The following is a 22,256-nucleotide window of genomic DNA, read 5'->3' as shown; positions in this document are numbered from 1 at the left end:
AATTTTTCACTTCAAATGCTCCATCCGCACCACCTGGCGTGCATTCGTGCCCGACCTGGCGAACGGCATTGACTATATATGGAAACGCAATGCCAACAACACTCAACTCGCATTTGGTCTGACCGCAGCATGAAGGTACATGTATTTCTGTGGGTTAACGTTCTAAGATGACATTCCTTGTGATTTGCTTTCGTTCTTTCTGCTTGTCAATATGACCACCCCTGAGTCTTTCATATGAGACAGTGAGGAAACAAGTACAATTTGCATGCTTGAACTCCTTGATTTCTAATAACATTTGTAGTTCTGCCTCAACTAGGAATAACAGGACCATAAAGGCATGGTACTCTTGGTAGTTCAGTAAATGAAAACCCGAGGACATGATTGGAAGAAATACATTATGGAGAAGAATGTAGACGTTGTGATGCCAGTGTGCCACAGTACAAGGATGGAAACTCATCTAGGTGTTGAGGTTGAATTAAAAGTCTTAAATGTATTTATACATACCTGCCATAAAGTTGGTGTGCCTGATGCATCCCACTGAGCATTCCTGGTACACCAACAAGCAGACCGGGCTGAAAGGCACATGAATCATGCAATTAGAAAATCCTAAAGGTATGGCTTGCTTATCAGTTACATGGGATAAATGCCTCACATTGAGATCGAGGTTTGTTTGGAGTAACTCTTCCCGAATGGCAGTCGGCGCTGTTTCTCGAAAGTCAATGACCCTTGTCTCATTTTTCCGGATATCATGCACCAACATAACTCCCCCCCTGAGGACATCACACAGACATCTTGGTATACAGTATACTGTACAGACAAATGTAAGAAAAATGTTTCCCCGATGCATACATGATTTTTCCCTGGACAACTCACCCTCCTAAACCAGAGGTGTGAGGGTGTACAATCGCCAAACAGAGGGCAGCAGTGATGGCGGCATCAACACTGGACCCCTGCTTCCCCAAAACTTCAAATCCGAGGGATGTACACCGAGCCACATCTGTCACCACCGCTCCTTGGTGAAAGACCTAGCAAGAAAAAGAAGATGGTTTGTGGTTAACTTCACTCCTGAGAAAGGAATTATTTCAGCAAATTAGCCCTATTGTAACATACTAATGGCCACTCCCACCTGGGGGTCTCCAAAGGAGATCTGCATTATGAGAGCAACGGTGACCCCCGTGGCAAAGGTGAGACAGGCTGTGATGATGACCTTCAGTCCATCCCGTTGGCAAGCACAATCTTGTGTAAAAGGGTCTCTGGTGGTCTCCCTCAAGGACACAACATCGTGGTAAGCTAGGTCAGACGCCGAGGACGGGAGACGCTGGAGACGAGCAGACCTCAAAAACACGTCTGGGTCTGGAATGGAAGATATATACAGTATAGGATGTTTTCACCATCACTTTTCTGAATTCCTCATGCATACAACAGCCAAAGTGATTTTAGAAAACATTTATTTTTAGGAAACACCATGTGACACAGGATTACTGACCTGTCTCTTGCTCGCCTAGGATGTTGTCATCATCTTTACGAGATTTTAAGGCATTGTCCCCCTGCATCACTTCATCCTCTGGCAGCCTGGGGAAGCTTGTGATGCTCATGTAGTCCACCGGAGAATAGGCACTGCCCAGCGTTGTCTCTGGCGTGGCATCTTTCGCCACCACAAATCCGCCAGGGTACTCTGCCACTCCTTCAGGGGATGGATTGTGCATGGCTACTCTTCTGGATCGCGGGGGTCACACACTATGCCTGTCCTCTCTTTAAATATAACATTTAAGAGACAAGATGGACATACTTCTGAGTCTCTTGTGTGGCCCGGTGAAGAACCTTAATACAGTACACTTAAGGTCCGTGCATGTTATTAACTTGGTGAGACTTTAAGTCAAATTGGGACACCGTCACAATCTGCCCTTTTTCAGCATTCTTACTAAGAAATGGGTGCGTTGCTCAGATGACTGTGCATTTTGTGTAAACAAGAACCTGCAGAACATAACACTCGCAGATCATCTTATCTTTATTTCCATGGCCTGCTTTACATACTGGGCGACACTGGGCCTATCGCCTAACATAAATACCTCAACACAACATTCAGTTATTATAAAAAATGTATGCATTGAAAATGCACGTACACAAGGACTTGTAGTACCAAGTTGCTAACATTACCTGTCAGGATATTCCGGCCGCTCTTTGCACAAGATAGCTAACAAGCTCTGGCTAATTCTATTCAATCACGGCTCGAAAATAAAACAAGCAAAATCCACTTTACGTACCATGCTGGGGGTAGTTCATGAGGAAGTCGAAAATATTCCTTAAGGGGTTATTTTCCGTGTGTACGTGTCGCAGCCGTGTCGTTCTCTATCACTGGAGGAACCACTAACTATCGTTTGCCACGGCGTTGTATGGGTCAGTGGAGGGTGTCCAACCGGAACAACAGGTTCGGCACAATACTTCACCATGGGAGATACTCCACTTACAGGAATGCCAAAGGTGCTGCCACTTGTCAGTACATGTATATAGCACTTACTTCCCACCACACTACAGGTACTGTGCTCCTCAGCGTCGCATCGTCTGGTGTATGAACACTGTGATTGGTACACATAGTCCAGGTACGAGGACGACCAAGTTCAGCCCAGACAATGGATGTGGAATCCGATGTCAGCGAGTTGATCACCTGCTCCGGTTACATCATCTGTTGTTGTTGTCGTCATACTCAATATGCTCCTCCTCTTCCTCATCATCCTCCTCCTCCTCCCACGGAAGTATATACGATGGACTCACATTAATCCCAAATTCCTAATACCCCCACTTTCACCGTTCCAGTTGAGGGTGCGAGTGTGTCCCATTCCAAAACCGCTCTGTTTTGTACCCTTGTTCAACACTTCGGCTTAGCCCGCATCCAAACCAAACTTTATTACCCACAATTCATTGCGGATTTGAACAATAGGGCCGTGCACGGCGCGTTTCGCTGACGTCACCACTGGAGGCGATGTGACTTGTTGTTACCACTAACCACCACTTGGCGACCTTCTATTTGGTGTGTGATGCTTCAGGGTACGTAGTGTCTTTCAAACCTCTTACGTGTACAGTATTTCTTTGTAGTCAAAATAATGACTTTTTAATGTATCCGCTGCATTTATCTTCTAATTATCTGTTCATAATTAAATAAAAAAATGTAAAGACAACAATTTAGAGCAACAATTTACCAAAGGCCAGCAGTCATTCCAACGCAGCAAAGGACAACAATTGTTCACCTTCTTTCAAAACATAATTGCTGTAGGGCTGCAACTAATGCTCATTTTAATAATTAATTTTATTTAGTAATCTTATGAATTAAAAAAAACAACATTTTGTTTCCATCCTTTCATTCTAAAACATGTCTTTCAAATTTTTTGTGCAGAAAATGCACAAATTCTTTATGATTAAGCGATTAGACTTGTCTTTGGCACATCAGAGAATATTGGAAAATGTTGATCATTCTTATTTAAGTAAAAGCAAATGTTTGCAAATGTCTTATTTTTGAAAAAGCAAAAAAATAGGTGCTTTCATCAAAGGCTACATAGACCTGAGAATATTTACTGTTGAGAGGGTAAAAATTGGGGGATAAGGAACATTGTAAACCAAGTATGAAAATAATTAATCAATTATCATAAAAGCTTAATTTGATAGCCAATTAGTAGATTCATCTTTGAACCTATACTCGATTTATTTTTTCTTTTATGACTCACATGGTTTGCAATGATATCTACTTATCTTCTTTCTAGACAAGGGTATTTTAAAAGCCGAACTAATTAAATTTGGACCTGACAGAATTGAACTTCTCTGACGAGATGTTTACGCAACAATCTCCTGCCTCCACTACATGCCATACTGCACCAACTGGAGGAAGATGATCTGAACCTGTCCAGCAGCGTCCACCTTTTCTGTTGTCAATGTCTTTGTTCACTGCTTACAAGCCCAACGATGTTTTCAAAGATGGCTGGGACAATCATCCAATGAGCACTAAGTGAAATGGTACCGCTAACCAACTGTGGCACATAGGACTGCAGCACAATTTACAGGAGTCTAATGATTGCGTAAGTCCTTTTAAACTTTGGTAAACAAAACATGCAGTTTTTCAGGCAACATAATGAATTGTTACACATCACCTACAGGGTTTGCACATCCCCATGTTTAACTGGGAAAGTTGTGGCCTTGTGTCCAGTGATTCCAGCTTTGGTAAGGTCATCTGAAGTTTGTCTAATCCCAGTGGGAAAACATAGTACAATCCTTTTGCAACTACTTTTGTTCACGGGCCAAATGAGGATTGTGATGAATGAAAATTATGCAAAACTTGTGTAAACATGTAACCACCTCCACTACTACATTGAATGTCCATGTGACAGAATATTACATATTGGCGACATTCAGTCAAATTTTCAGTATCCATGCAAAATTGTGGCCTGAAAGTTATTATAATACAATATATTGTATTAAGTTTATATTATTTTTCCATTGCTATACCTGTATTTATTTCAATTCCAGTAAAGAGAAAAAACTGCACAAGAAATGTCAAGCAAAGTCTTTATTTTCTTGTGTGACAAAGTGACAATTGGGTCATTAGTTGTGTGGCCAAACAGAAAAACTAGCTTGGTAAATGTTTTCAAACCGTACAAATGTTGAATAAACTGTAACTGAGCTACCGATCACAAAATCAGTAATACTTGGTTAAAACTTACAAAATTATAACCTCAGTCTATGACAATCCAAAGCCACTATCAGTTGTTGCATTGCAGTTCTTTTTAAGGGTAAAGTCAACCCAAACATATTTTTTTCAATAATACGGCCTATGCCAGCCCACTAGTTGAAACAAGGCATTCTGATAAATATTGCGTTTGTGGAATAAGAGTTAATCCACTCATTGACTGAAAATGACATTGAAGTTGCTCTGGGCTCAGGACCAATCACGGCTGACCTGTTTTCTGAAGCTGAGCCGTGATTGGTCGTTACCTGAGCCCTGAACAGTTGTGATGTCATTTTCAGTCGACAGAAGTGACAAAATGGCCGCCTCCAGAGATGGCTAAAAAGGGGTGGATTTTGCTGCTTAACTCATATTTCACAAACACAATATTAATTAGAATGGCATAGTTCAACTAGTGGGCCTGCACAGAATATATTTCCGAAAAAAAAACCGTTTGGGTTGACTAATTTCTGAAATGGGCAGGCAATCTTAAATTCCAAGAGCACGTTGCTGAAGTGGGATGTTCCACTCTCACCACCGTCCACTTTCATATCGGGCATGGGTTATCTCCCATCCCACCCAAAACTTGAGGAGCTGTTTAAGATGCTCTTGGGAGACTGAAAGTAAAAAACAAATAAATAAATTGATGAAAAAAAAAAAAGTGCATGCAACACAGTAAGAAGTACTGTTGCTATTTACACTACTCACATTTCCTATAATACAATACAGTACATCTTAATTCTTAATTTATATAGTGCACAATGAACTATACGACAATTTAGAGCAAGTACTTTGCAGTGCTGTGATTACAACTTTGTGCACGTTTAGCCTTCTGCATAACTCAAAGAATATGAAGTCAATGCACACACACCGTAATTACTTCAGAGTGCATCGTGCACCTGTGAACGGCACGTATGTTAGCCGTTTGTTGATCAGCTAACTCATCTTAAGAAATGTTTTAACCAACACAGGGGACAAGTGTACACGTATTGACAATTGTTGTACTATAACCGCAGTATTTCACAGCGGTAGATGCAATTCTATCCCTGCATGGCACCAAAAAAAAACGGTAAGAGACACCACGTACCCTGAAGCGTCAAACACCAAAATGAAGCTCACAATGACCAATCACGGCTCAGATTCAGAAAACAGGTCAGCCATGATTGGTCGTTCTGAGCAGTTGTGATGTCATTTTCAGTCGACAGAAGACAAAATGTCCGCCCCCGGAGATGGCTAAAAACAAGTGCATTTTGCTCCTTAACTCGTATTCCACAAACGCAAAATTAATCAGAATGCTGTGTTTCAACTAGTGGTCCTGCTGGGAATGTATTCTTGAAAACAATATGTTTTGGATCCTCCTCGCCCGTTGTAGTGTGTCTTCAATGACCGCTCCGCTTGTCTGACTGAGCTCCGCTTGAATCTGCTGGGAATGTACCTCTTTGTGCCTCTTCAAGCAACTTGTCTGATTGTGAACGCACACTGCTTATATAGAGAGTTGCCCTGTGCCAGCGCTTCTTTCTGATTGGTGGCGCTCAGTGGGAAATTGGCCATCCAATCAGTGCGCGCTGTGTGCAGGAGCCCTGCCATCAGCTGATGGTAAGTGCAGCATATCATTGGGGGACAAATCTAAGCAGAGTCCAGGCACTCTTCAACCACCTACTATTATTGGAAAAAAATATATATTCATGTATCATTAAATATATGTTAGAATGAACATTAAAAGCAAAAATATTTCTCAGATCTAGACCCCAGTAGCTGAAATATAATGCTTTCTCATCATCCAAAAGGCCGTCATCCCTTGGGGAATTTATAATTGCTCCCTTGTGAAGTTTAATGGTGTCCTCCAGGGAAGCATGAATTTGAGGCTATGTTCCCCCTCTGCACAACCTGTCCTTGCTTTTAAAGTGTTTATCAGCTGCCCCTTGCCAAGGACACTTCCAGACCCCGTCCACTCGAGCCTTGTAAGGACACACCGACGGGATGCATGGGGGGCTTTGGGAGAGCTCTGAGGCGATATGAAGAAGGAAAGGAGAGAAGGAGAGAGAAGCTGACACATTCCCTTTGCTCCCTTTCTGTGTGCTAAATGAACTGCGAGGGAAATCTCCTGGAATATGGATGGGAGGGGGTACTTGCCTTATATCAGCTCAGCTGTGTAATTTGGATGGAGGACAGGAAGCTATCATGTGGAGTCTCTGCTGGCTAAGTGTTATGTGTATTTAAGGGTTATCTTAGGACCACAAAGTGCAGTTGAGGATAACCTTTACAAACAAACTGTATGTTACATGATGCCCAGAGCAGTGCAGAGCGTCGATTTGCTCAACGTCACCTAATAGCAAAATCCAGTTGTAAAAGCAAGAAAGCTTTGAAATGGTCACCTTTGTGTGTCCTGTTTCACTGAACATTGTTCAAGAGCTCAGTCATTTACCTGGTACATACTCAGACCATTAGATATTTGATAAAGTGGATATAAAAAGTCTACACACCCCTGTTCAAATGCCAGGTTTTGTGATATAAAAAACAGATACTAAGATAAATCTTTTTTTTATTTTTTAGATCCACTATTAATGGAACTTATAACCCATACACCAGACAATGTGTAACATAAGGATGTGTATATGTGGCGAACGTCTGTGTTTTTTCTTTTTGGCAATCATACATGGGCCAGACCAACATGTTTGGCGGGCCTGATCTGGCCCCCGGGCCGCCAGTTGAATAGCCCTGCTATACAGGGTCACGGGGAGGGGCTGCCGCTGGACCCTATCCCAGCTGACGTTGGGCGAAAGGCGGACTACACCCTGAACTGGTAGCCAGCCAGTCGGAGAGCACACAGGAGACACCATCACTGAGCAGGAACCGGTCTCACGCTGCTCGCTCACAAGTCATGCGAGTTTACCACTACACCATAGCAATAATTGCTAGAAAGCAAAAAAATAAAATAAAAATGTCACAAAAAAACTATAAGAACATGAAATTAAATTGGGGTAAAGAGACACTTCCAATGGTCTCAGATGTGTGCTGACTCCTATTTAACATGAGTTTTGAATGTGACTGACTCATTCTGGACATATAAACATCCTAGTTATAAGAGGGTGTGCACACATTATGTATACACATTATTTCAGTTGTTTGTTTTAACTTACTATTTTTTATTCACAATTGAGTTGTACAAGTTATTGGTTACATTAATTGTACAAAAAGTTTGGTATTTTTATTTTATTTTATTTTTTTCAAAAACCATGTGTAGACTTTTTATATCCATGATATGTTGTGTCAGTATTCAAATCCTTTTCCTCTGGGCATCCAAAACTGTGTCACATGCAGGCCCTCGATACAGCACTTCACGTCTCATCTGGCTTGCCACCCATGACACACTCTTATCGTATGCAAACAGCCACTAATGCTGCAGCAGAGAGGAAAGGAAAGCGACAAGACCAAAAATAAAAGCTTCAAAGGACGGTGGTATCAAAACATGTGACAAGGTCACAGGGACACAGAGTGCTGTTCTGCTCATGGCCTATTTTGTTATGTAACATGGTCAGAAGAGGGGCAGTGCTTTTGTGGATTGGCATGTTTCCAAATGGTCTGTTTTAAAATACACTACAACAAACACTTGTCCTCATCAGACACGATGTCCATGTCACAGTTCGGGAAGGGATTAAAGGGAGCAATTCAACAGCACGAAACAAACAAGGAACGAGTGTGAACGTGCAACAGGTGTGAAGTCTGAGTCACTCTGTCGATCGGCAACACCTAAACCTTCAAGCACGCAAGAACAGTGCTTTTGATTTTTAAGCAGTTAGCTGTGCCAGCCCAAGAGAGGACAAGCATGCAGGTAGAGCCGTGTGTCACATTGGTGAACATGAGCATGCACATGGAACGCAAGGCTCGGATCTGAACTTTCACCTATTTCTTCAGCCGGCTTGGCGAAACTGTGGGAATCTTGTCAAAGCTCTGGCTTTGTGTTGTGTTGTGGGGACTGAAAAAAGAAGCCATAAACCAGACCTACGGTATATTTTGCATGGATTACATTAAAATTTGGCATTATTTGTTTGAATAATTCCACCACATGTATGACGAGACGAGCTTGATAACAAAAACATGAGCGCACACACAAACTGTTCCTGTTGTGTCACTCACATAATCTTCGCTGTGAGGGGAATGTGTTTGTTTGAGTGTCTGTGTGCCTAGCACCTGGTAACCGTATAGGCCGAAACTTTATCATTTTGCTTTAACAAAGCTCAAACGGTGCAGGGCCCTTTGTCTCTCAGAAAAAGACATGAACTTGCAGACAAAAACAATCTTACCTGTAATTAGGCGTCGGAATGGAAGTCAGGTGATTGTAGACACAACGATGCTGGGTGTGGTTCTTTTGGTTGCACTGGTTGGTTGTTGGTTGCAGACTTTTGCTCATGCAGCCAGGTGTGCTCACTTGCATTTTTAAAGATCCTTATGCCAGGCTTTGGCTACTGTTCAAGTGTTTGTATTTTACAAAGTCTATACTACAGTCTGCACAGAAAAGACAGCGAAAACAAAATCTATATTTAAAACAACCTCCCGCCACTCACACGCACACATACACACACACACGCACACACACACACACACACAAAAGAAACGTTACCACATTACAGGACAGTTGTAGCTAGACCTTTTGCCTTTAAGTGTAACTCAAGTCATCATTGTACACAAGTCGTCATTTAAAAGAGACAATTAGGCTGCTGTGTTTTCCTTACTTTTCTAAAGGAATTACATTCCACAGTAAGCCCTGTGAGAACATGGATGACCATGCATGCAGCCACGCAAGCCTCACGTGTCATCACAAGCGAGCTGGGAGACCTGACAGCAAACCCACATGAGGTGACTATGCCACCTATAAACAGAAACTGAGCTTCTACAATGCTAAACATGTACAAGGGATTGTCATGACACACAGTATTTTATGAGTTAACAGTTTCATAAAGGCAGTGACAGACTGCAAAGTGTAAAAGTTACCAGCAGGAGTTTTGAGAAGCTCCTCCTAGCTCATTGGCTACTCAAATGCTGCATCCAGACAGAGCCCACCTGATTGGCTGTTGAATGTCGAATGGCACTTTTTGGGCTGAGGGAAAGTTTCTGTTTACAAACAGTGTTTAAAGTGACAACAGTACGGAGGGAAGAGAGAGTGCTAATCTTGTTTTTGTTTTTTTGAATATTCCAACGCTTCAAAAATATGATAATTAAGGCACACAGAGAGGTGTTTGAGTTTATAAATATAATTACAAATGCAACACAAATGGTAGTTATAAATATACTGTAGATGAACCAGATGGATGAAGATCTCTTATAGAAAGGTAAATATGGATTGTTCACAGCAAGTGAACAGTTATGCAGTCCAAGCTTCTCTTCCTAGTCAACTAAGACATCCAGTAATTCAGGATTAGCTCACACACACTACTGAAACACTCATACAAACAACTGAAATGCTCTCTCACCTAAGTGAAATGCTCTCACACACACTACCAATTATTTCCCCCCCTTGAATACACTAGTAAAACACTCTCTTACACACTATGTTTATGGTTTCTTTTTTTCCCAGACAGTGGTCTTCTTATTTCAGTGAAGACAAACTCGCTTACCTTGCTGACAGTTCCGGGTGTCACTTCAGCCTTCAACGGAGCTGTCACGGCTTCTTTGTAATGTGTCTAAAAACAGCTGACCTTCAAAATAAGGCTCCCCGACACAATCAAGCCTGCGCTCCAACTACCCACCGCCGTTGAAGGCTGGTGTCGCAGGCGTGTGGGAGCATGTATGCCCCCTCGTCCCTGTTGATGATGCCATCTTCACGTCAATTTCAATTGCCTCATTGACCCATCTTTTGAATGTATTGGTTTCTGATGTAATGACTTTCCCCTTCCCTAGTCCATGATGTAATTAGTTCTTCTGCAGTGGTCTGTTATGGCTGATTTCTTGTTTTCTTGTTCTGCTTTGTGTTTTGGGGTTCTGGTGTAATGTCCTGTTGTGCGTCGGACAACAGCAGCGACAGCTCCGATGAAGGCTGAAGTGACAGACGAAACTCTCAGCTAGCTAAGAGAGTTTCTCATCACTGGAATAAGAAGAGCACTATCTGAAAAAAAGAAATCTTAAACTTACTTTAACTAATATGAAGACAAGATGTACATCATAGCGGTGCTCTCTTACACACTGCTTAAACATATATTTCAATATGTCTATTAAACAAATGGATATCAGAGTAATGTGCAAAAGGATTTTAGTCGAGTGTATAGGAGTATTTTAATTGAGCTTCTGAAAAGAAAATATTTGAGTGTGTATGAGAGTGGTTCTGTAGTGTTTATGACGGTGTTTGACTCGTGCATGTGAGAACATTTCACTTGTGCATCTGAGCAGAAAAAAATGCAGTTATACTGTATGTAGCGTTTCATGTATAAGGAACATAAGTTTTGTACATGAGAGATTTATAGTGGTGTATATGAGAGCGTTTAACTAGTGTATGTAAGCGCTTGTGTATGGGAGTGAAAAAAAACCTGTTGTGCGCAAGTGAGTGTTGTGTATGTGAGCAAAAAAACGTAATTTTGTATGAGATCAGTAGTGTTTCAGCCAGCATTTTACTCGTTTATGTAAGAGTGTTTACTAGTAGTGTTTTTCAAACTGTGTGCCGATATTGTCAGGTGTGCCGTGGGAAATTATCTCATTTGTGTGCCTGTGCGGTCTAGCGCCTGGCAGCGTAATCATGTCTTTACCACATTGTAGTACTCTTCCATACCAGAAGGTAGCAGCAGCAGCAGGTAGCTAACTGTCTTTGTTTAGAGACAAGCGAATTAGTGACGCATGTTTATCCAAACAGGCCCATGTTTCACACTGATTAAGTATCAATATGAAACATTATAAAATACTTTTTTCTTTGTGTTTATTCAATTAATATTCAATACGTTATAATAAAACGTCATTCTTCAATGTTAAACATGCTTATATAAACAATATAACACTTATATTGTTAAAATAAGCTTATTTTTGTCACAATTTCAGTTGGTGGTGTGCCGCGGGATTTTTTTCAATGAAATAAATGTGCCTTGACTCAAAAAAGTTTGAAAAACACTTTACTTGAGTATGTGAGCAGGAAAAGTTCAGTTGTGTGAGTGTATGTGAGTGAAAAGAATTTCATTTGGGAGCATGGGAGTGTTTCAGTGTATATGAGAGCTTTTAATCAGTGTGTGTTAGAGCTTGTGTATGTGGCTGTAAAAAATCTAATGCGTGTATCATTGGGTTTCAGTAGTGCGTTTCACTGGTGTGGGCGAAAGAATATCAGTTGTGTATACAAGACTGTTTAAAATTAACCAGTGTATGTACGAGTTTATGTATGTGAGCAAATCAAATTCATAATGAATTTGATACATTAATTAATAGTGCATGAGGGAGTGCTTCAGTAGAATCCATGCGAGCTCACCCTGAATTACGGGTAAGTCCCTCAGGGGCCCTCATAGCAGACGGCGTGTGAGTACAGACACCAAGTCAGTTTCCCCTCCCCCAGCTTTGTATTCTAAATTTTAGCCGCGGCAATGGAGACTGCTGATCAGGGATCAGCCAACTTCTCTCTGAGTGCAGGTTGAAGTCTTCTTGGCCCAGCCCCCACCCTTGCTGTTTCCCACAGCTCGAGCTTGTGGCTTGTGTCCGATTCTGATTGGCCCGCTGGCGTCATGGGGGCGGAGCGAAGGCGTGTCCTTGTGTATTGTGATCTCACAATCAGCTGTTTTGTACGTTCTACATACTGATCTGAGGATCAGCTGGAGGCAGCAATAAACAGAAGGAGAAACGATAGCAGAGGCTCAAAAAAGCTGCAGATGTTATGATCTGAAACATCGGTGTAATATTTTACACGAAGCCCTTCTTCTGAGAAGAAAGCCTTTTATTTTTATACGATGGTGTTTTAACTACCTCTCTTAAAGGCTATCTAAAGCTATGCTTTAAGAATTGTCGTTCCTACTGTGTGTGATCTCGTTTACAACTTGAATAATATTGCAAAGGCAGGTAAGCAGCTTTTCTTTTTGTTTTTTTCGTCATACCCTCTGCTTAAAAATGACAGCTATAAAGATTAAATGTCAACCGTCATTCTGTAAAAATTTCATCTCGTATCGTCACCTACTACTTGCACAGCCTAAATGTTTCAATGTCGTGTGTGATTCAAAGCGTTTTATTCAGTGTTATGCGACGCCTTTTGCTCGGAAGATGACACCAATCTGCATTGTGCAGCCGTTGTTGTGCAAACTGCACCAAATGCCCGATGGCGGATGTTGATGTTTTTCGAGAGGCGGACATTGGAGGTTAAGGTTCTCAATCAACATCGCTGTGTTATTTTTCTGTCTGCGTTATCATCAGTGTGGGCCAACGTCTTGTTGTGAGTGCCGCTTCGCTGATCAGCCACGACTGTCATTGCTTTGACCCTTCGGCTGGAGGGCTTACACGGATAATTCATCTGTAACCTGGATAACGTAACCGACACAAAAGTCCGTCGATAGCTGTCTGGCTCCGTATAATGCCGTCGAGTTTTACTGCTTTTACACAACGACCAACGCGATAGCGTCTTGTAACAGCGCCGCTCATATATTCGATGGTGGACGACAGTTAGAATATTGACGCGAAACTGGATGTGAAGGACTCATTTCGTGTGGCGTCACTGTTCATATGTCCTACAATTTCGCTGTGTTTGCGCCTCAGACTCTTTTCTGCGGCTTGCGTGACGATGCTGTGACGTTACAGCGTCTTGTTTTCATTCCCCGACCACGCCTACTGTATAAGCTCCGCCCCTAGAAGCAAAAGGGACGCTTATCATCTGTAATACAAGGTGCTGTTTGGAAAGTGGAAATCGTGTTAATGAATACATTAGTCGTAAAATAGAACTACAATGACTAGCGTGATCAAGGGCCACATTTGATTTTTAAATTGACAGATGGACCAGATCATTTATAGACGAAGTAAGTAACAATACATAGTTAAAATGTATATGTGAAATAATAATGATTTATAGCAATATCAATATAATTTGTTTTAATTAAAAGAATACAGTAGTACCTTGACTTACAAGTGACCTGACTTCCAGATTTCCAGGTTTTTCGACATACTAGCCATTGCACAGGTGTTTTATTTTTTCCTTTACTTCCAAGCAAAAGCTTCTGATAAGAGTGCTGTAGGGTGGCAATGAACTCGCTTCAACTCATTTTAAAATAAGCAGCAGTTTGGCAGACAGTGAACAAATCTTTAAAAATGCTTCTAACTGTTTGACACTCCCAGGCGATGTCAAACGTTACGTAGAAAACTGAATTACACATTGTTTAACTCAAAGTACTTCAAAACTGCTAGCTTAATGCTAACACACTATGCAAAATGTTATAGCCGGGCTAACACCATTGTATTATCATTGTTGTCAACCATCCAGCAACATTTAGGAGATTATGTATACAGCATATAATGTAACCTCGAATTACAAACGACCCATTTTACGAACTTCTCAAGTTAGGCACAATCTTTTTTAATAGAAAACATGCCTCGTTACTAGATCTAGTAACGTCAAAGTTTCGTTATGTGAACTGTCTCAGCATGGATGAGCGGATGGCTCAATTGCTGTGCTTTTCTCTCTATTCAACCATCATAGGCTCTGTGTGTAAGTAATTGCCATAGCTCTGCTGTTTTTTTTTTTTTTTTTACTCTTAATGAGACCTCAGAATGATTTAACCGTCGTGGTTGGCACTTTTTCCAATCACAATTCTCACAGCAGCTACCTTGACGTCATTAACATTGCAAAAAAGACATCTAAATAAGTTTGTCATGCTATTTTGGAAGGAGACTCTTTTTCAATGGGGGAGCTGTTGTCCATCTCCCCTCCTCACTTAAAGTTAAAGCACAATAAGTACTTCTTATTTTAGTGTGTTATTTCTTAGTGATATGTGATAGTGATAATAACATTTTCACTTATTTTCATGTTCTACTGTATTTATTTTCAACCACACACAGATTAAAATAAACAAATATATATAATAAAATAAATATGATTTGGGGGCTGGAAGAGATGAATTGCATTTCCATTTATTTCAATGGGAAAATATACCTCAATCTATGAACATTTCGAGTTACAAATGGAGCCACAGAACGAATTATTTTTGTAAGTTGAACATACGTTGAAACAACAACAGACACAACCCCTTAGTGTTGAGCATAAACTTTCCCTTTTATCTAATCCAAATCTGTATGTTGCTGGTCTCGGGCGGAATCCTCATCTTCCAAAATGATCACTTTTCAGGTGACCTCAAAAATGGTGTGTTTGTTCAACCATTAACATTGCATAATCAAAGAGAGCAAACCATTTTCAACACTTTATATACTTCAATAATTTGTGAAAATAACATCCAATTGCGCGGACTGACCAATGGTATAGATGTGTGAAAAGAATATTAGATTTACCAAATAGTGAGATAAGAGGTTTTGGCCCGATGCCAGCAATGTGCACTATGATTAGGTGTCCTCTAAAGTTCATTTTTACCATTGTGTTCTCCAAATAAGGACAGAGCGTCATACCTTATGCACCTGCACTCGTGTCAGCAGACTTATTAAACTTTAGTTGGACATTATTATTATTACATCATTGTTACACATTAGTCAGGCCTTATCCCTTGCCTCAGTAGCTTCCACAGTGAATGGACCTCCTTCCCTTTTAATGATCTGTAAATGTGTAATATCTCTGTGTTGCTTATTTTCACTACTTGAAGCGGAAGTCAACCCAAACACTTTTTTTTTCAAGAATATGTTCCCAGCAGGCCCACTAGTTGAAACACGGCATTCTGATTAATATTGCGTTTGTGGAATATGAGTTAAGCAGCAAAATCCACCCTTTTTAACCATTTCAGGTGGCGGCCATTTTGTCACTTCTGTCGACTGAAAATGACATCACAACTGCTCAGGGCTCAGGTAACGACCAATCGCGGCTCAGCTTCAGAAAACAGGTCAGCCGTGATTAGTCGTTACCTAAGCCCTGAGCAGTTGTGATGTCATATTCAGTCAACAGAAGTGACAAAATGGCCGACCCAAGAGATGGCTAAAAACGGGTGGATTAACTCTTATTCCCCAGACGCAATATTTGTCAGAATGCCTTGTTTCAACTAGTGGGCCTGCATAGAACATATTCTTGAAAAAAATATGCTTGGGCTGACTTCCACTTAAATGTTTTTTCTTTATAAAGCAGCATTCATTTATTTCCACATTTCAAAACTTGCCAGCATAACAAAATCCAATACAAGAGCTGAATCAAAACTTCAGGCTTTACATTGATACATTTCCTCAGTATTGACACAAGGAGGTAATAATTTAAGAAAATATATTATTACTAGTGTGGGTGTAATTTGCAGTGGTGTTGAACTACCGAGATGTACAGTATGTGCCCTAGCTACACTACCTGGAAAAAGGTTAGATGCACCTTTTCATGCGTTTGACTGAGAAACTGTCCTAACTTTTGACTGCAGTGAGAGAGGCTCAATATTGGAAACCACTCTCCCTTGGATGCAGCATTCTACAACACTTAACTGCAAACCACAAAAAACATTTAAGGCCTCTTGGTTGTGGCGATCAAATGATACATCAGATTCATGATCAGGCTTAAAAGTGATAAAGATTTGAGAGAAAACTCTGTAGTGTTATGAAACATAAATGTAAGTGCCTATGTTTATGTGTTGTGTTCTTTCTTTTATCGCAAAATAACAATGGTATCAGTACTGTGGCCTCACTAATATATGCTACATGTGGTTACCTCTAAACGCAGGTCATCCTAAAAAAACAAACAAACCCAGAAAGGTTTACATTTCTCCTTGGCTTCGTTAAGTCAATAATATAATTTATTATTAAAGGTCAATCTAGTGGATACACGTGCGCTTCACTCTCACCATTGAAGACACAAATGAGGTCCACATAATGATATTGCGGTTGTATTTAAGCAAACCAAGGTGATCGTGCAAACAAAAGCTATGCCACAGATTTGTGGACCAAAGTGCAATTTATGACAATTCTAGTGAGCAAATTCTTGTAGTATGCTGTCTTTAACAAGTCGTGTACTTTGAAAGGGCGCACGTATAACGAAGCTCCAGCCAGCTTCGCACATCAGCAGTGACTGCGAACATACAATATTTCATAATACAAATACAGAGGTAGCACCAAAATCATTTGGACCCCCATAAATAATCCTCATTATGCACACCCCACCATGTTTGTTGACGGAAGGATGCTGTCAGGTTTTTGTTTGGAGGGAATACAAAATGTGGACTTTGTTGCACTATTTGACATGAAATTGTTTTCTTAACATTTGCTTTGCCAGTGAAGAACACAGTTTTCTAACACCATTATTATCTGTTTCCTCTCTTTCAGGCCTTTGCTCCAAACCAAGTGAAACCTTACATTTGCACTACTGAGGCCCACCCTCTCCTTGTCCAAACCAAGATCCAGCAAAGGGCTCTGAGTCAAAGCAAAGTCAAATAATAAGAATACACAGCTACAAGTCTTACCTAAAAAACGCATCCCATTCTAAGGCAGCTACAGCTTTTTTTGTTTTTGCGCGTCAAGTCTTCAAACCTTAAGGCCAAGCCGTCATGTTTCAACGTCTGAGCAACTTGCTGTTTGGGGAGGTAGAAGAAGTGGCAGCTGAACTGAAGGGACCTAATCCCTGCGTGACAGAGGCCGACGAGGAAGGATGGATGCTTGTCAACCTGCCTGGTGAGTCATCTGACTGGATAATAGCTTTCGAGAGTTAAGCAACATAGGATGACCGTTGGGTTGTGAAAACTATTGCAATGAAATTTAAAGAGTGAGTGCAAGCGCTGTCCCCACTTGCACTGAACATAATGCTTTGAGTGAAGGGTGTAGTCAGGAATTGATCATGTACAGGCCCAGGCAGAAGGCTGACTTACCTGAGATGTTTTCAGCCAGACAAGGGAAAGATGCAATTCCTTTTGAACATAACTCTCACTCCAACTTGTTTATGATCTCAATCATGACAAAGTGGACTGTTGAAAAATAAAATGTATCTTCAGAAGCCAATCAAACAACGAAAAAAATAGGAGAAACATTCAAAACCCAAGAGGGTCAACACAACTAATGATGTGACTCTTTTATGTTTTGTGTCTCCTTGCCCCCTCTTCTCCCCCCTCCCCTCCGATTTTTTGTACACACCCTTACATCCCCCACACTGGTATGCGTGCGCGTGCGTATGTGATGGCCACAAAACGATCCCTTCTACCGGCATTTGGAATGTTTACCACATTTGCATCAAATCCTCCCACCTCCACCATATTGGCGTCCCCGTCCCTGATGTCATGCGTGCCATGCGCGTAGACGAGTCTGGCCGCATGATGCAAGCTGACGCTGACACACAGGCCCAATTCACTATTGCACATCCAATCCCAAACAGCAACCCATTAAACCTTGAAGACGCTCAAACACGGACTGAATGCCTAACTTCTATTCCCCGCCCACCTAACAAGCGACGGCGGACACGTAGCGGCCGGGCGCAAGGGGCAGTATTACCGCCGGACCCCACGGCTAGTCTGAACCCATCAAACACGGGCCTCACAACATTGTCAAGACGGGCCAGACTGTCCACAGCCTCCTCGACTTCTAAGTCGACTTCTCCTGTTGGGAGCGAGTGTGGGGGCAGTGGGGATAGCAGTAGGGCAGGCTCAGAGAGAGGCTGCATGGATGAGAGCTGGTTTGTCACCCCTCCCCCCTGTTTTAATGCAGAAGGAGCCACGGCGGAAGCCAGCCCCATGGAGGACCTGCTCATCGAGCACCCCAGCATGTCTGTGTATGTCTTGCCGAACAACCTGTCCATGGTCTCCAACGGCAACCTCTCCGTGCTGGGCGAGGAAAGCATTGTGAGCATGGCGAGTAGCGTGAGGTGAGGAACTCACAAAACACCCCCGCTTAGCACCATCACGAGCCGCTTAACAACCACATTTTTTTTTTTTTTTTTTTTTTGGCTCCCCTCCTGCAGCAGAGTGGCCGAGCCAGCTGCTGCTCCGGCCACACACACCCCTGGGCCATTCAGGGTGAGTTTTGGACCGTATGTCCAGCCTAAGGTGGCCCAAGTGGCCAGAGTCCAGCGTAGCAAAGCTCGCATGGAGAGGCGCCACCTGAGCCGCAACCGCATCCAACGCCAAAACCGCAGCAGGGAGCAGATTCCACGCCACGCAAGTCACGCTCGAAACACCTTCCTGCACCAGCCTAGCAAGCGTAACTTCTGCCACTAGACCCCGAGAAACTGGGGACATTGTCCACTCTGAGGGCATCAGAAGAGCATAGTCAACCTTCTCCGCATTCAGTGCATTCAAGCATCTGATTTCTTTTCGGCACAATCTGTCCAACTGAATGAATACTACACTTTAGACTAATTGGATTCTCCCTATTTTGCAGTTAAGCCCTCAGAGTGGATCTGAATAGAACTTAACTATATTTTCTGCAATGTCCAAAAAAGCAACAAAATGTTCATAAAAGTCCCACGTAAATAAATAGCTCTATTCATTTTCTCCTTTTTAGTAAAATGTCTTGGACTGTTTCCCAAGGTGTCTTATTGAATCGTTACCAGATACAACTTTGAGATCAATTACAATACATTGATGAACTTGATGAGTCATTTCACATTAATAAGCGATCTTCTCTGTCTGAACAGAAAAGAAAATTGGGGGAACTTTGCCTTGACTGCAACATGGCTAAACTTTATTTCCAGAGAAAGCCGCTCATCATTTCCCCACAGCTCTATGTTAAGTTAATATAACCACATGAAACTTTATTTTCGTCCAGAAAAAAGAGGATGGATATACCGTGTGATGATTGTGGAATGAAAAGCTCAATAAAATCTATTGCGTTTGAATTGTAGCAAACAATCTTAACACGGGAGCTTAAACATTGTGTGATTCCTCATGTCTCACTTTGAGAAGGATGAGAGCAAGTAGGCGATGGTGGGAAAATGAGAGCAAAACAGACTAAAGAGTAAAGGAAATGATGCGGTGACTGTGATTTAGAAGAAAAGCTAAGTGTAAAGTGACCCTCAACAGTGGCCTGTGTTGTCTAGCATCAATTAAAAAACATTGAGGATTTCAATTTATATTTGAGATAATGGTAAGTTAGTTGGCTTTTTAATAGAAAAAAGTGAAATAATTGGAAAAAGGCCTTGTGCTTGGGTCACATGATATGACAGAATATAGTAAGTGTATCGAGAGCAGGATTGATGGTTTAGCTCTTTCTTCTGTTTTGTTGGTTTTACAGTCTGTGCATGGTTCCGCCAATAGTAGTCTGTTCATGAAGACAAGATGAATACATGAAAACGTCCTCTTTGCAGAAGACACTGCATGATAGTGAGTGTGGCAAATCTGCCAGCTAAAGCAATGTGCCCAGTACACACCAGCCACAGAGTGTGCTGTGATTCTCCACTTTTACGAAACGAAAAAAGCAAGCGTGCTGGTTGCATTCATTAGCCCCTTTCATTAAAAAGACTCCAATTATGCAGTTTTTTGTTTTTTTTTGAGAAAAAAACTCATCTAAAACTTTCATTAGGTCTTTGTTCCGGGTGTTTGTTCCTGTATGTACACCAAACGCTTAGCATTGTTCAACTAGAGGTTCAGCTTAATGATATGTATTAAACAATATTAAACAATGGTGCTGAAATGTAAACTAATGTTTGTATATTATTGGAGACATGGATGTACATTTGCACTGTCATTCATTTTTGTGAGTCAAAAGTTTTCGTGGTGTGCTGTGTGCTTGTGTGTTCCTTTACTCTTTCACTTGTTTTTTCCCCAAAACGTTCATTATGATAGTCCTTTATTACACTTGTAAATATTCTAAGAACAATTTCTAGTGCTCTGTTGGACGTCAAAGCCTCTCTAGACTTGAGTGCACACTGTTGAGTTCAAAGGGACTTATGCGACTCCTATCTGCATCAATTTGGTGCTCCTTATGAAAATGGAAAAGGCTTCTCGGTTGCCCACACGGCATCCTTGCCCCCATTTGAGTCACACCTTACTGAGGAGAACAATTAAAATCACACGAGGTTGAGAGTCGATGTGCCATTGGCTTGCTAACACTGCCTCCCAGAGGGTCCGCTTGGACTTTTCTGGGGGCATTGACATGGCTGTAATACAAATCTGTACTGCTGTGTTCAAAAGAATTAGCGGCAATTGGCGAATTAACTGGCAATGCTTTCACAATCAAAGAGAATGAGAGTGTTTTTAAACCATCCATTTAAGTCTTTTAATTGTTCTTTTTAGTTACATACCAAAATTGTTTTATTGTTTTAATCCCATAAAAGATATTTTTCATTAAAATATTTATAAATTTTGTTTCCCCCCTTTGTTTATTCTATATGTATTGTGCAGGGTATAGTAATGAAATGACATGCACAGCTGAATTGTTGATGAGATCACAGATCTACGTGTGCAAGATTGTGGGTGGGTGTATGTACATGCATGTAAAATGCAACGCTCAAGCTTTGTGTCTGCAAAACGTTGCTGCTTATTTTTATTTGTTTTCCTCACCTCTATTGTGATGTAAGAAGGAAATGTGATCAGTGCAGGGGCGGAACCATGGGTGGGCCTGGGTGTGCACAGGCCCATCCAAATTGACAGACTGCCCACCCAGTGAGATTCAGGAAAAAATTATATACTTTTTAATTTTTAGTAAATTATTAAATTATTTTTTTTATTTGCGTTTCGTTGTTTTTTTTATTTTATTGAATATTAAGAATGGCCTAATTGTGGATGTCTAAGGAAGAACTGAACTTCATATTGTTCAGTTTGTCATTTTATTCAAATATACGACGTGTCGGGACAGGAGGATTGTGCTCAGTGAGAGAAATATTCAGGCCCACCCTGATTTTTCCAGGCCCACCCATTAGCCACGTTCTGGCTCTTCAATTGGATCATTGTGTTGTGTGTAAATGTTGGAAAGTGTGTGTTCAGAGTAAAAGATATCTAACAATGTGGAGAGGGAGTGGTCATACTGTGTGTTGAACACTTATGATGAAAGGAAATGGGCAGGTAAACGATGAGGTAGGAGACAGTTTATATTTAAAGAAATCAAATGATGTATATGTATCAAAATAACACAGAATATGCTTGTATTTTTCTGTATAGTCATTATAGCTAGGGTGTTTTAAATGAAAAACAATGAATGTCTGGGGAGTTTCTGATGTTTATGTTGTGCCCTGAAATGATGGCAGCTTACCAACACATGAGCTTTGGCCCATGTTACATCTCAAGTAGTACACACCTCCCCATGAAATGAAATATTTAGACACATAAAATGTGGTGTATCTGATATCTATGGTGATTGTGCCTTTCACTTTTTCTGCATGGTTTTTGTGATTTTTTTTCCATCCATAAAGTGGACAGTTGTTCACGACCAGGCAAAACCTATGCAAAATGAACTGATGGGTATTCCAGCATCCATTCAGAAAACACAGGTACCCACACACCAACCCACTCTCGAAACAATACAATAAATGCTCAGGTTAACGCCTGAA

The 22,256-nt window shown here is 41.3% G+C and overlaps 2 protein-coding genes and 2 long non-coding RNA genes across 12 annotated transcripts in view; 2 read left to right on the top strand and 2 right to left on the bottom strand.

Annotated features, from left to right (window-relative positions):
- Nucleotides 1-2,908, bottom strand: part of ggt7 (gamma-glutamyltransferase 7) — a 12,483-nt gene extending 9,575 nt beyond the window's left edge. Inside the window, exons 1-7 of one of the 2 annotated variants that reach the window (XM_086030326.1) lie at nucleotides 2,519-2,908; nucleotides 2,265-2,441; nucleotides 1,487-1,752; nucleotides 1,127-1,353; nucleotides 874-1,025; nucleotides 653-770; nucleotides 505-572 (exon numbers count right to left, since the gene is read on the bottom strand). In XM_086030326.1, coding sequence (XP_085886452.1) covers nucleotides 505-572; nucleotides 653-770; nucleotides 874-1,025; nucleotides 1,127-1,353; nucleotides 1,487-1,706 — 785 coding nt within the window. In that variant the 5' untranslated portion in view covers nucleotides 1,707-1,752; nucleotides 2,265-2,441; nucleotides 2,519-2,908. Of the gene's footprint in view, nucleotides 1-504; nucleotides 573-652; nucleotides 771-873; nucleotides 1,026-1,126; nucleotides 1,354-1,486; nucleotides 1,753-2,264 lie in introns of both variants that reach the window. The other variant, XM_086030318.1, reaches the window with a different exon arrangement.
- LOC147153463 (uncharacterized) lies at nucleotides 2,774-4,674 on the top strand. Its single transcript, XR_015086790.1, has 3 exons — nucleotides 2,774-3,045; nucleotides 3,802-4,067; nucleotides 4,146-4,674. It is a non-coding gene; the product is annotated as an uncharacterized LOC147153463 (long non-coding RNA).
- On the bottom strand, nucleotides 4,541-9,660 carry LOC147153462 (uncharacterized). Its single transcript, XR_015086784.1, has 2 exons — nucleotides 9,016-9,660; nucleotides 4,541-5,328 (listed from the first exon to the last, which is right to left on the bottom strand). It is a non-coding gene; the product is annotated as an uncharacterized LOC147153462 (long non-coding RNA).
- Nucleotides 8,353-22,256, top strand: tp53inp2b (tumor protein p53 inducible nuclear protein 2b). 8 transcript variants are annotated; one of them, XM_086030366.1, is made up of 5 exons: nucleotides 8,353-8,543; nucleotides 9,471-9,568; nucleotides 17,111-17,455; nucleotides 18,074-18,635; nucleotides 18,732-22,256. In XM_086030366.1, exons 3-5 carry the CDS (start codon nucleotides 17,332-17,334, stop codon nucleotides 18,985-18,987), a joined length of 942 nt encoding a protein of 313 aa, XP_085886492.1. In that variant the 5' UTR covers nucleotides 8,353-8,543; nucleotides 9,471-9,568; nucleotides 17,111-17,331; the 3' UTR covers nucleotides 18,988-22,256. The 8 variants fall into 8 exon arrangements, with proteins under 8 accessions (XP_085886492.1, XP_085886501.1, XP_085886483.1 ...); XM_086030375.1 differs by having other exon boundaries at nucleotides 8,353-8,718; XM_086030357.1 differs by lacking the exons at nucleotides 8,353-8,543; nucleotides 9,471-9,568 and adding an exon at nucleotides 12,457-12,729.

Source organism: Filicampus tigris, chromosome 1, assembly GCF_054856515.1.
Source record: "Filicampus tigris isolate MCC_2025a chromosome 1, RoL_Ftig_1.0, whole genome shotgun sequence".
Taxonomy (NCBI): Eukaryota; Metazoa; Chordata; class Actinopteri; order Syngnathiformes; family Syngnathidae; genus Filicampus; species Filicampus tigris.
Note: the sequence above shows the minus strand (reverse complement) of the source record. Positions and strands in the feature narration are given on the sequence as shown.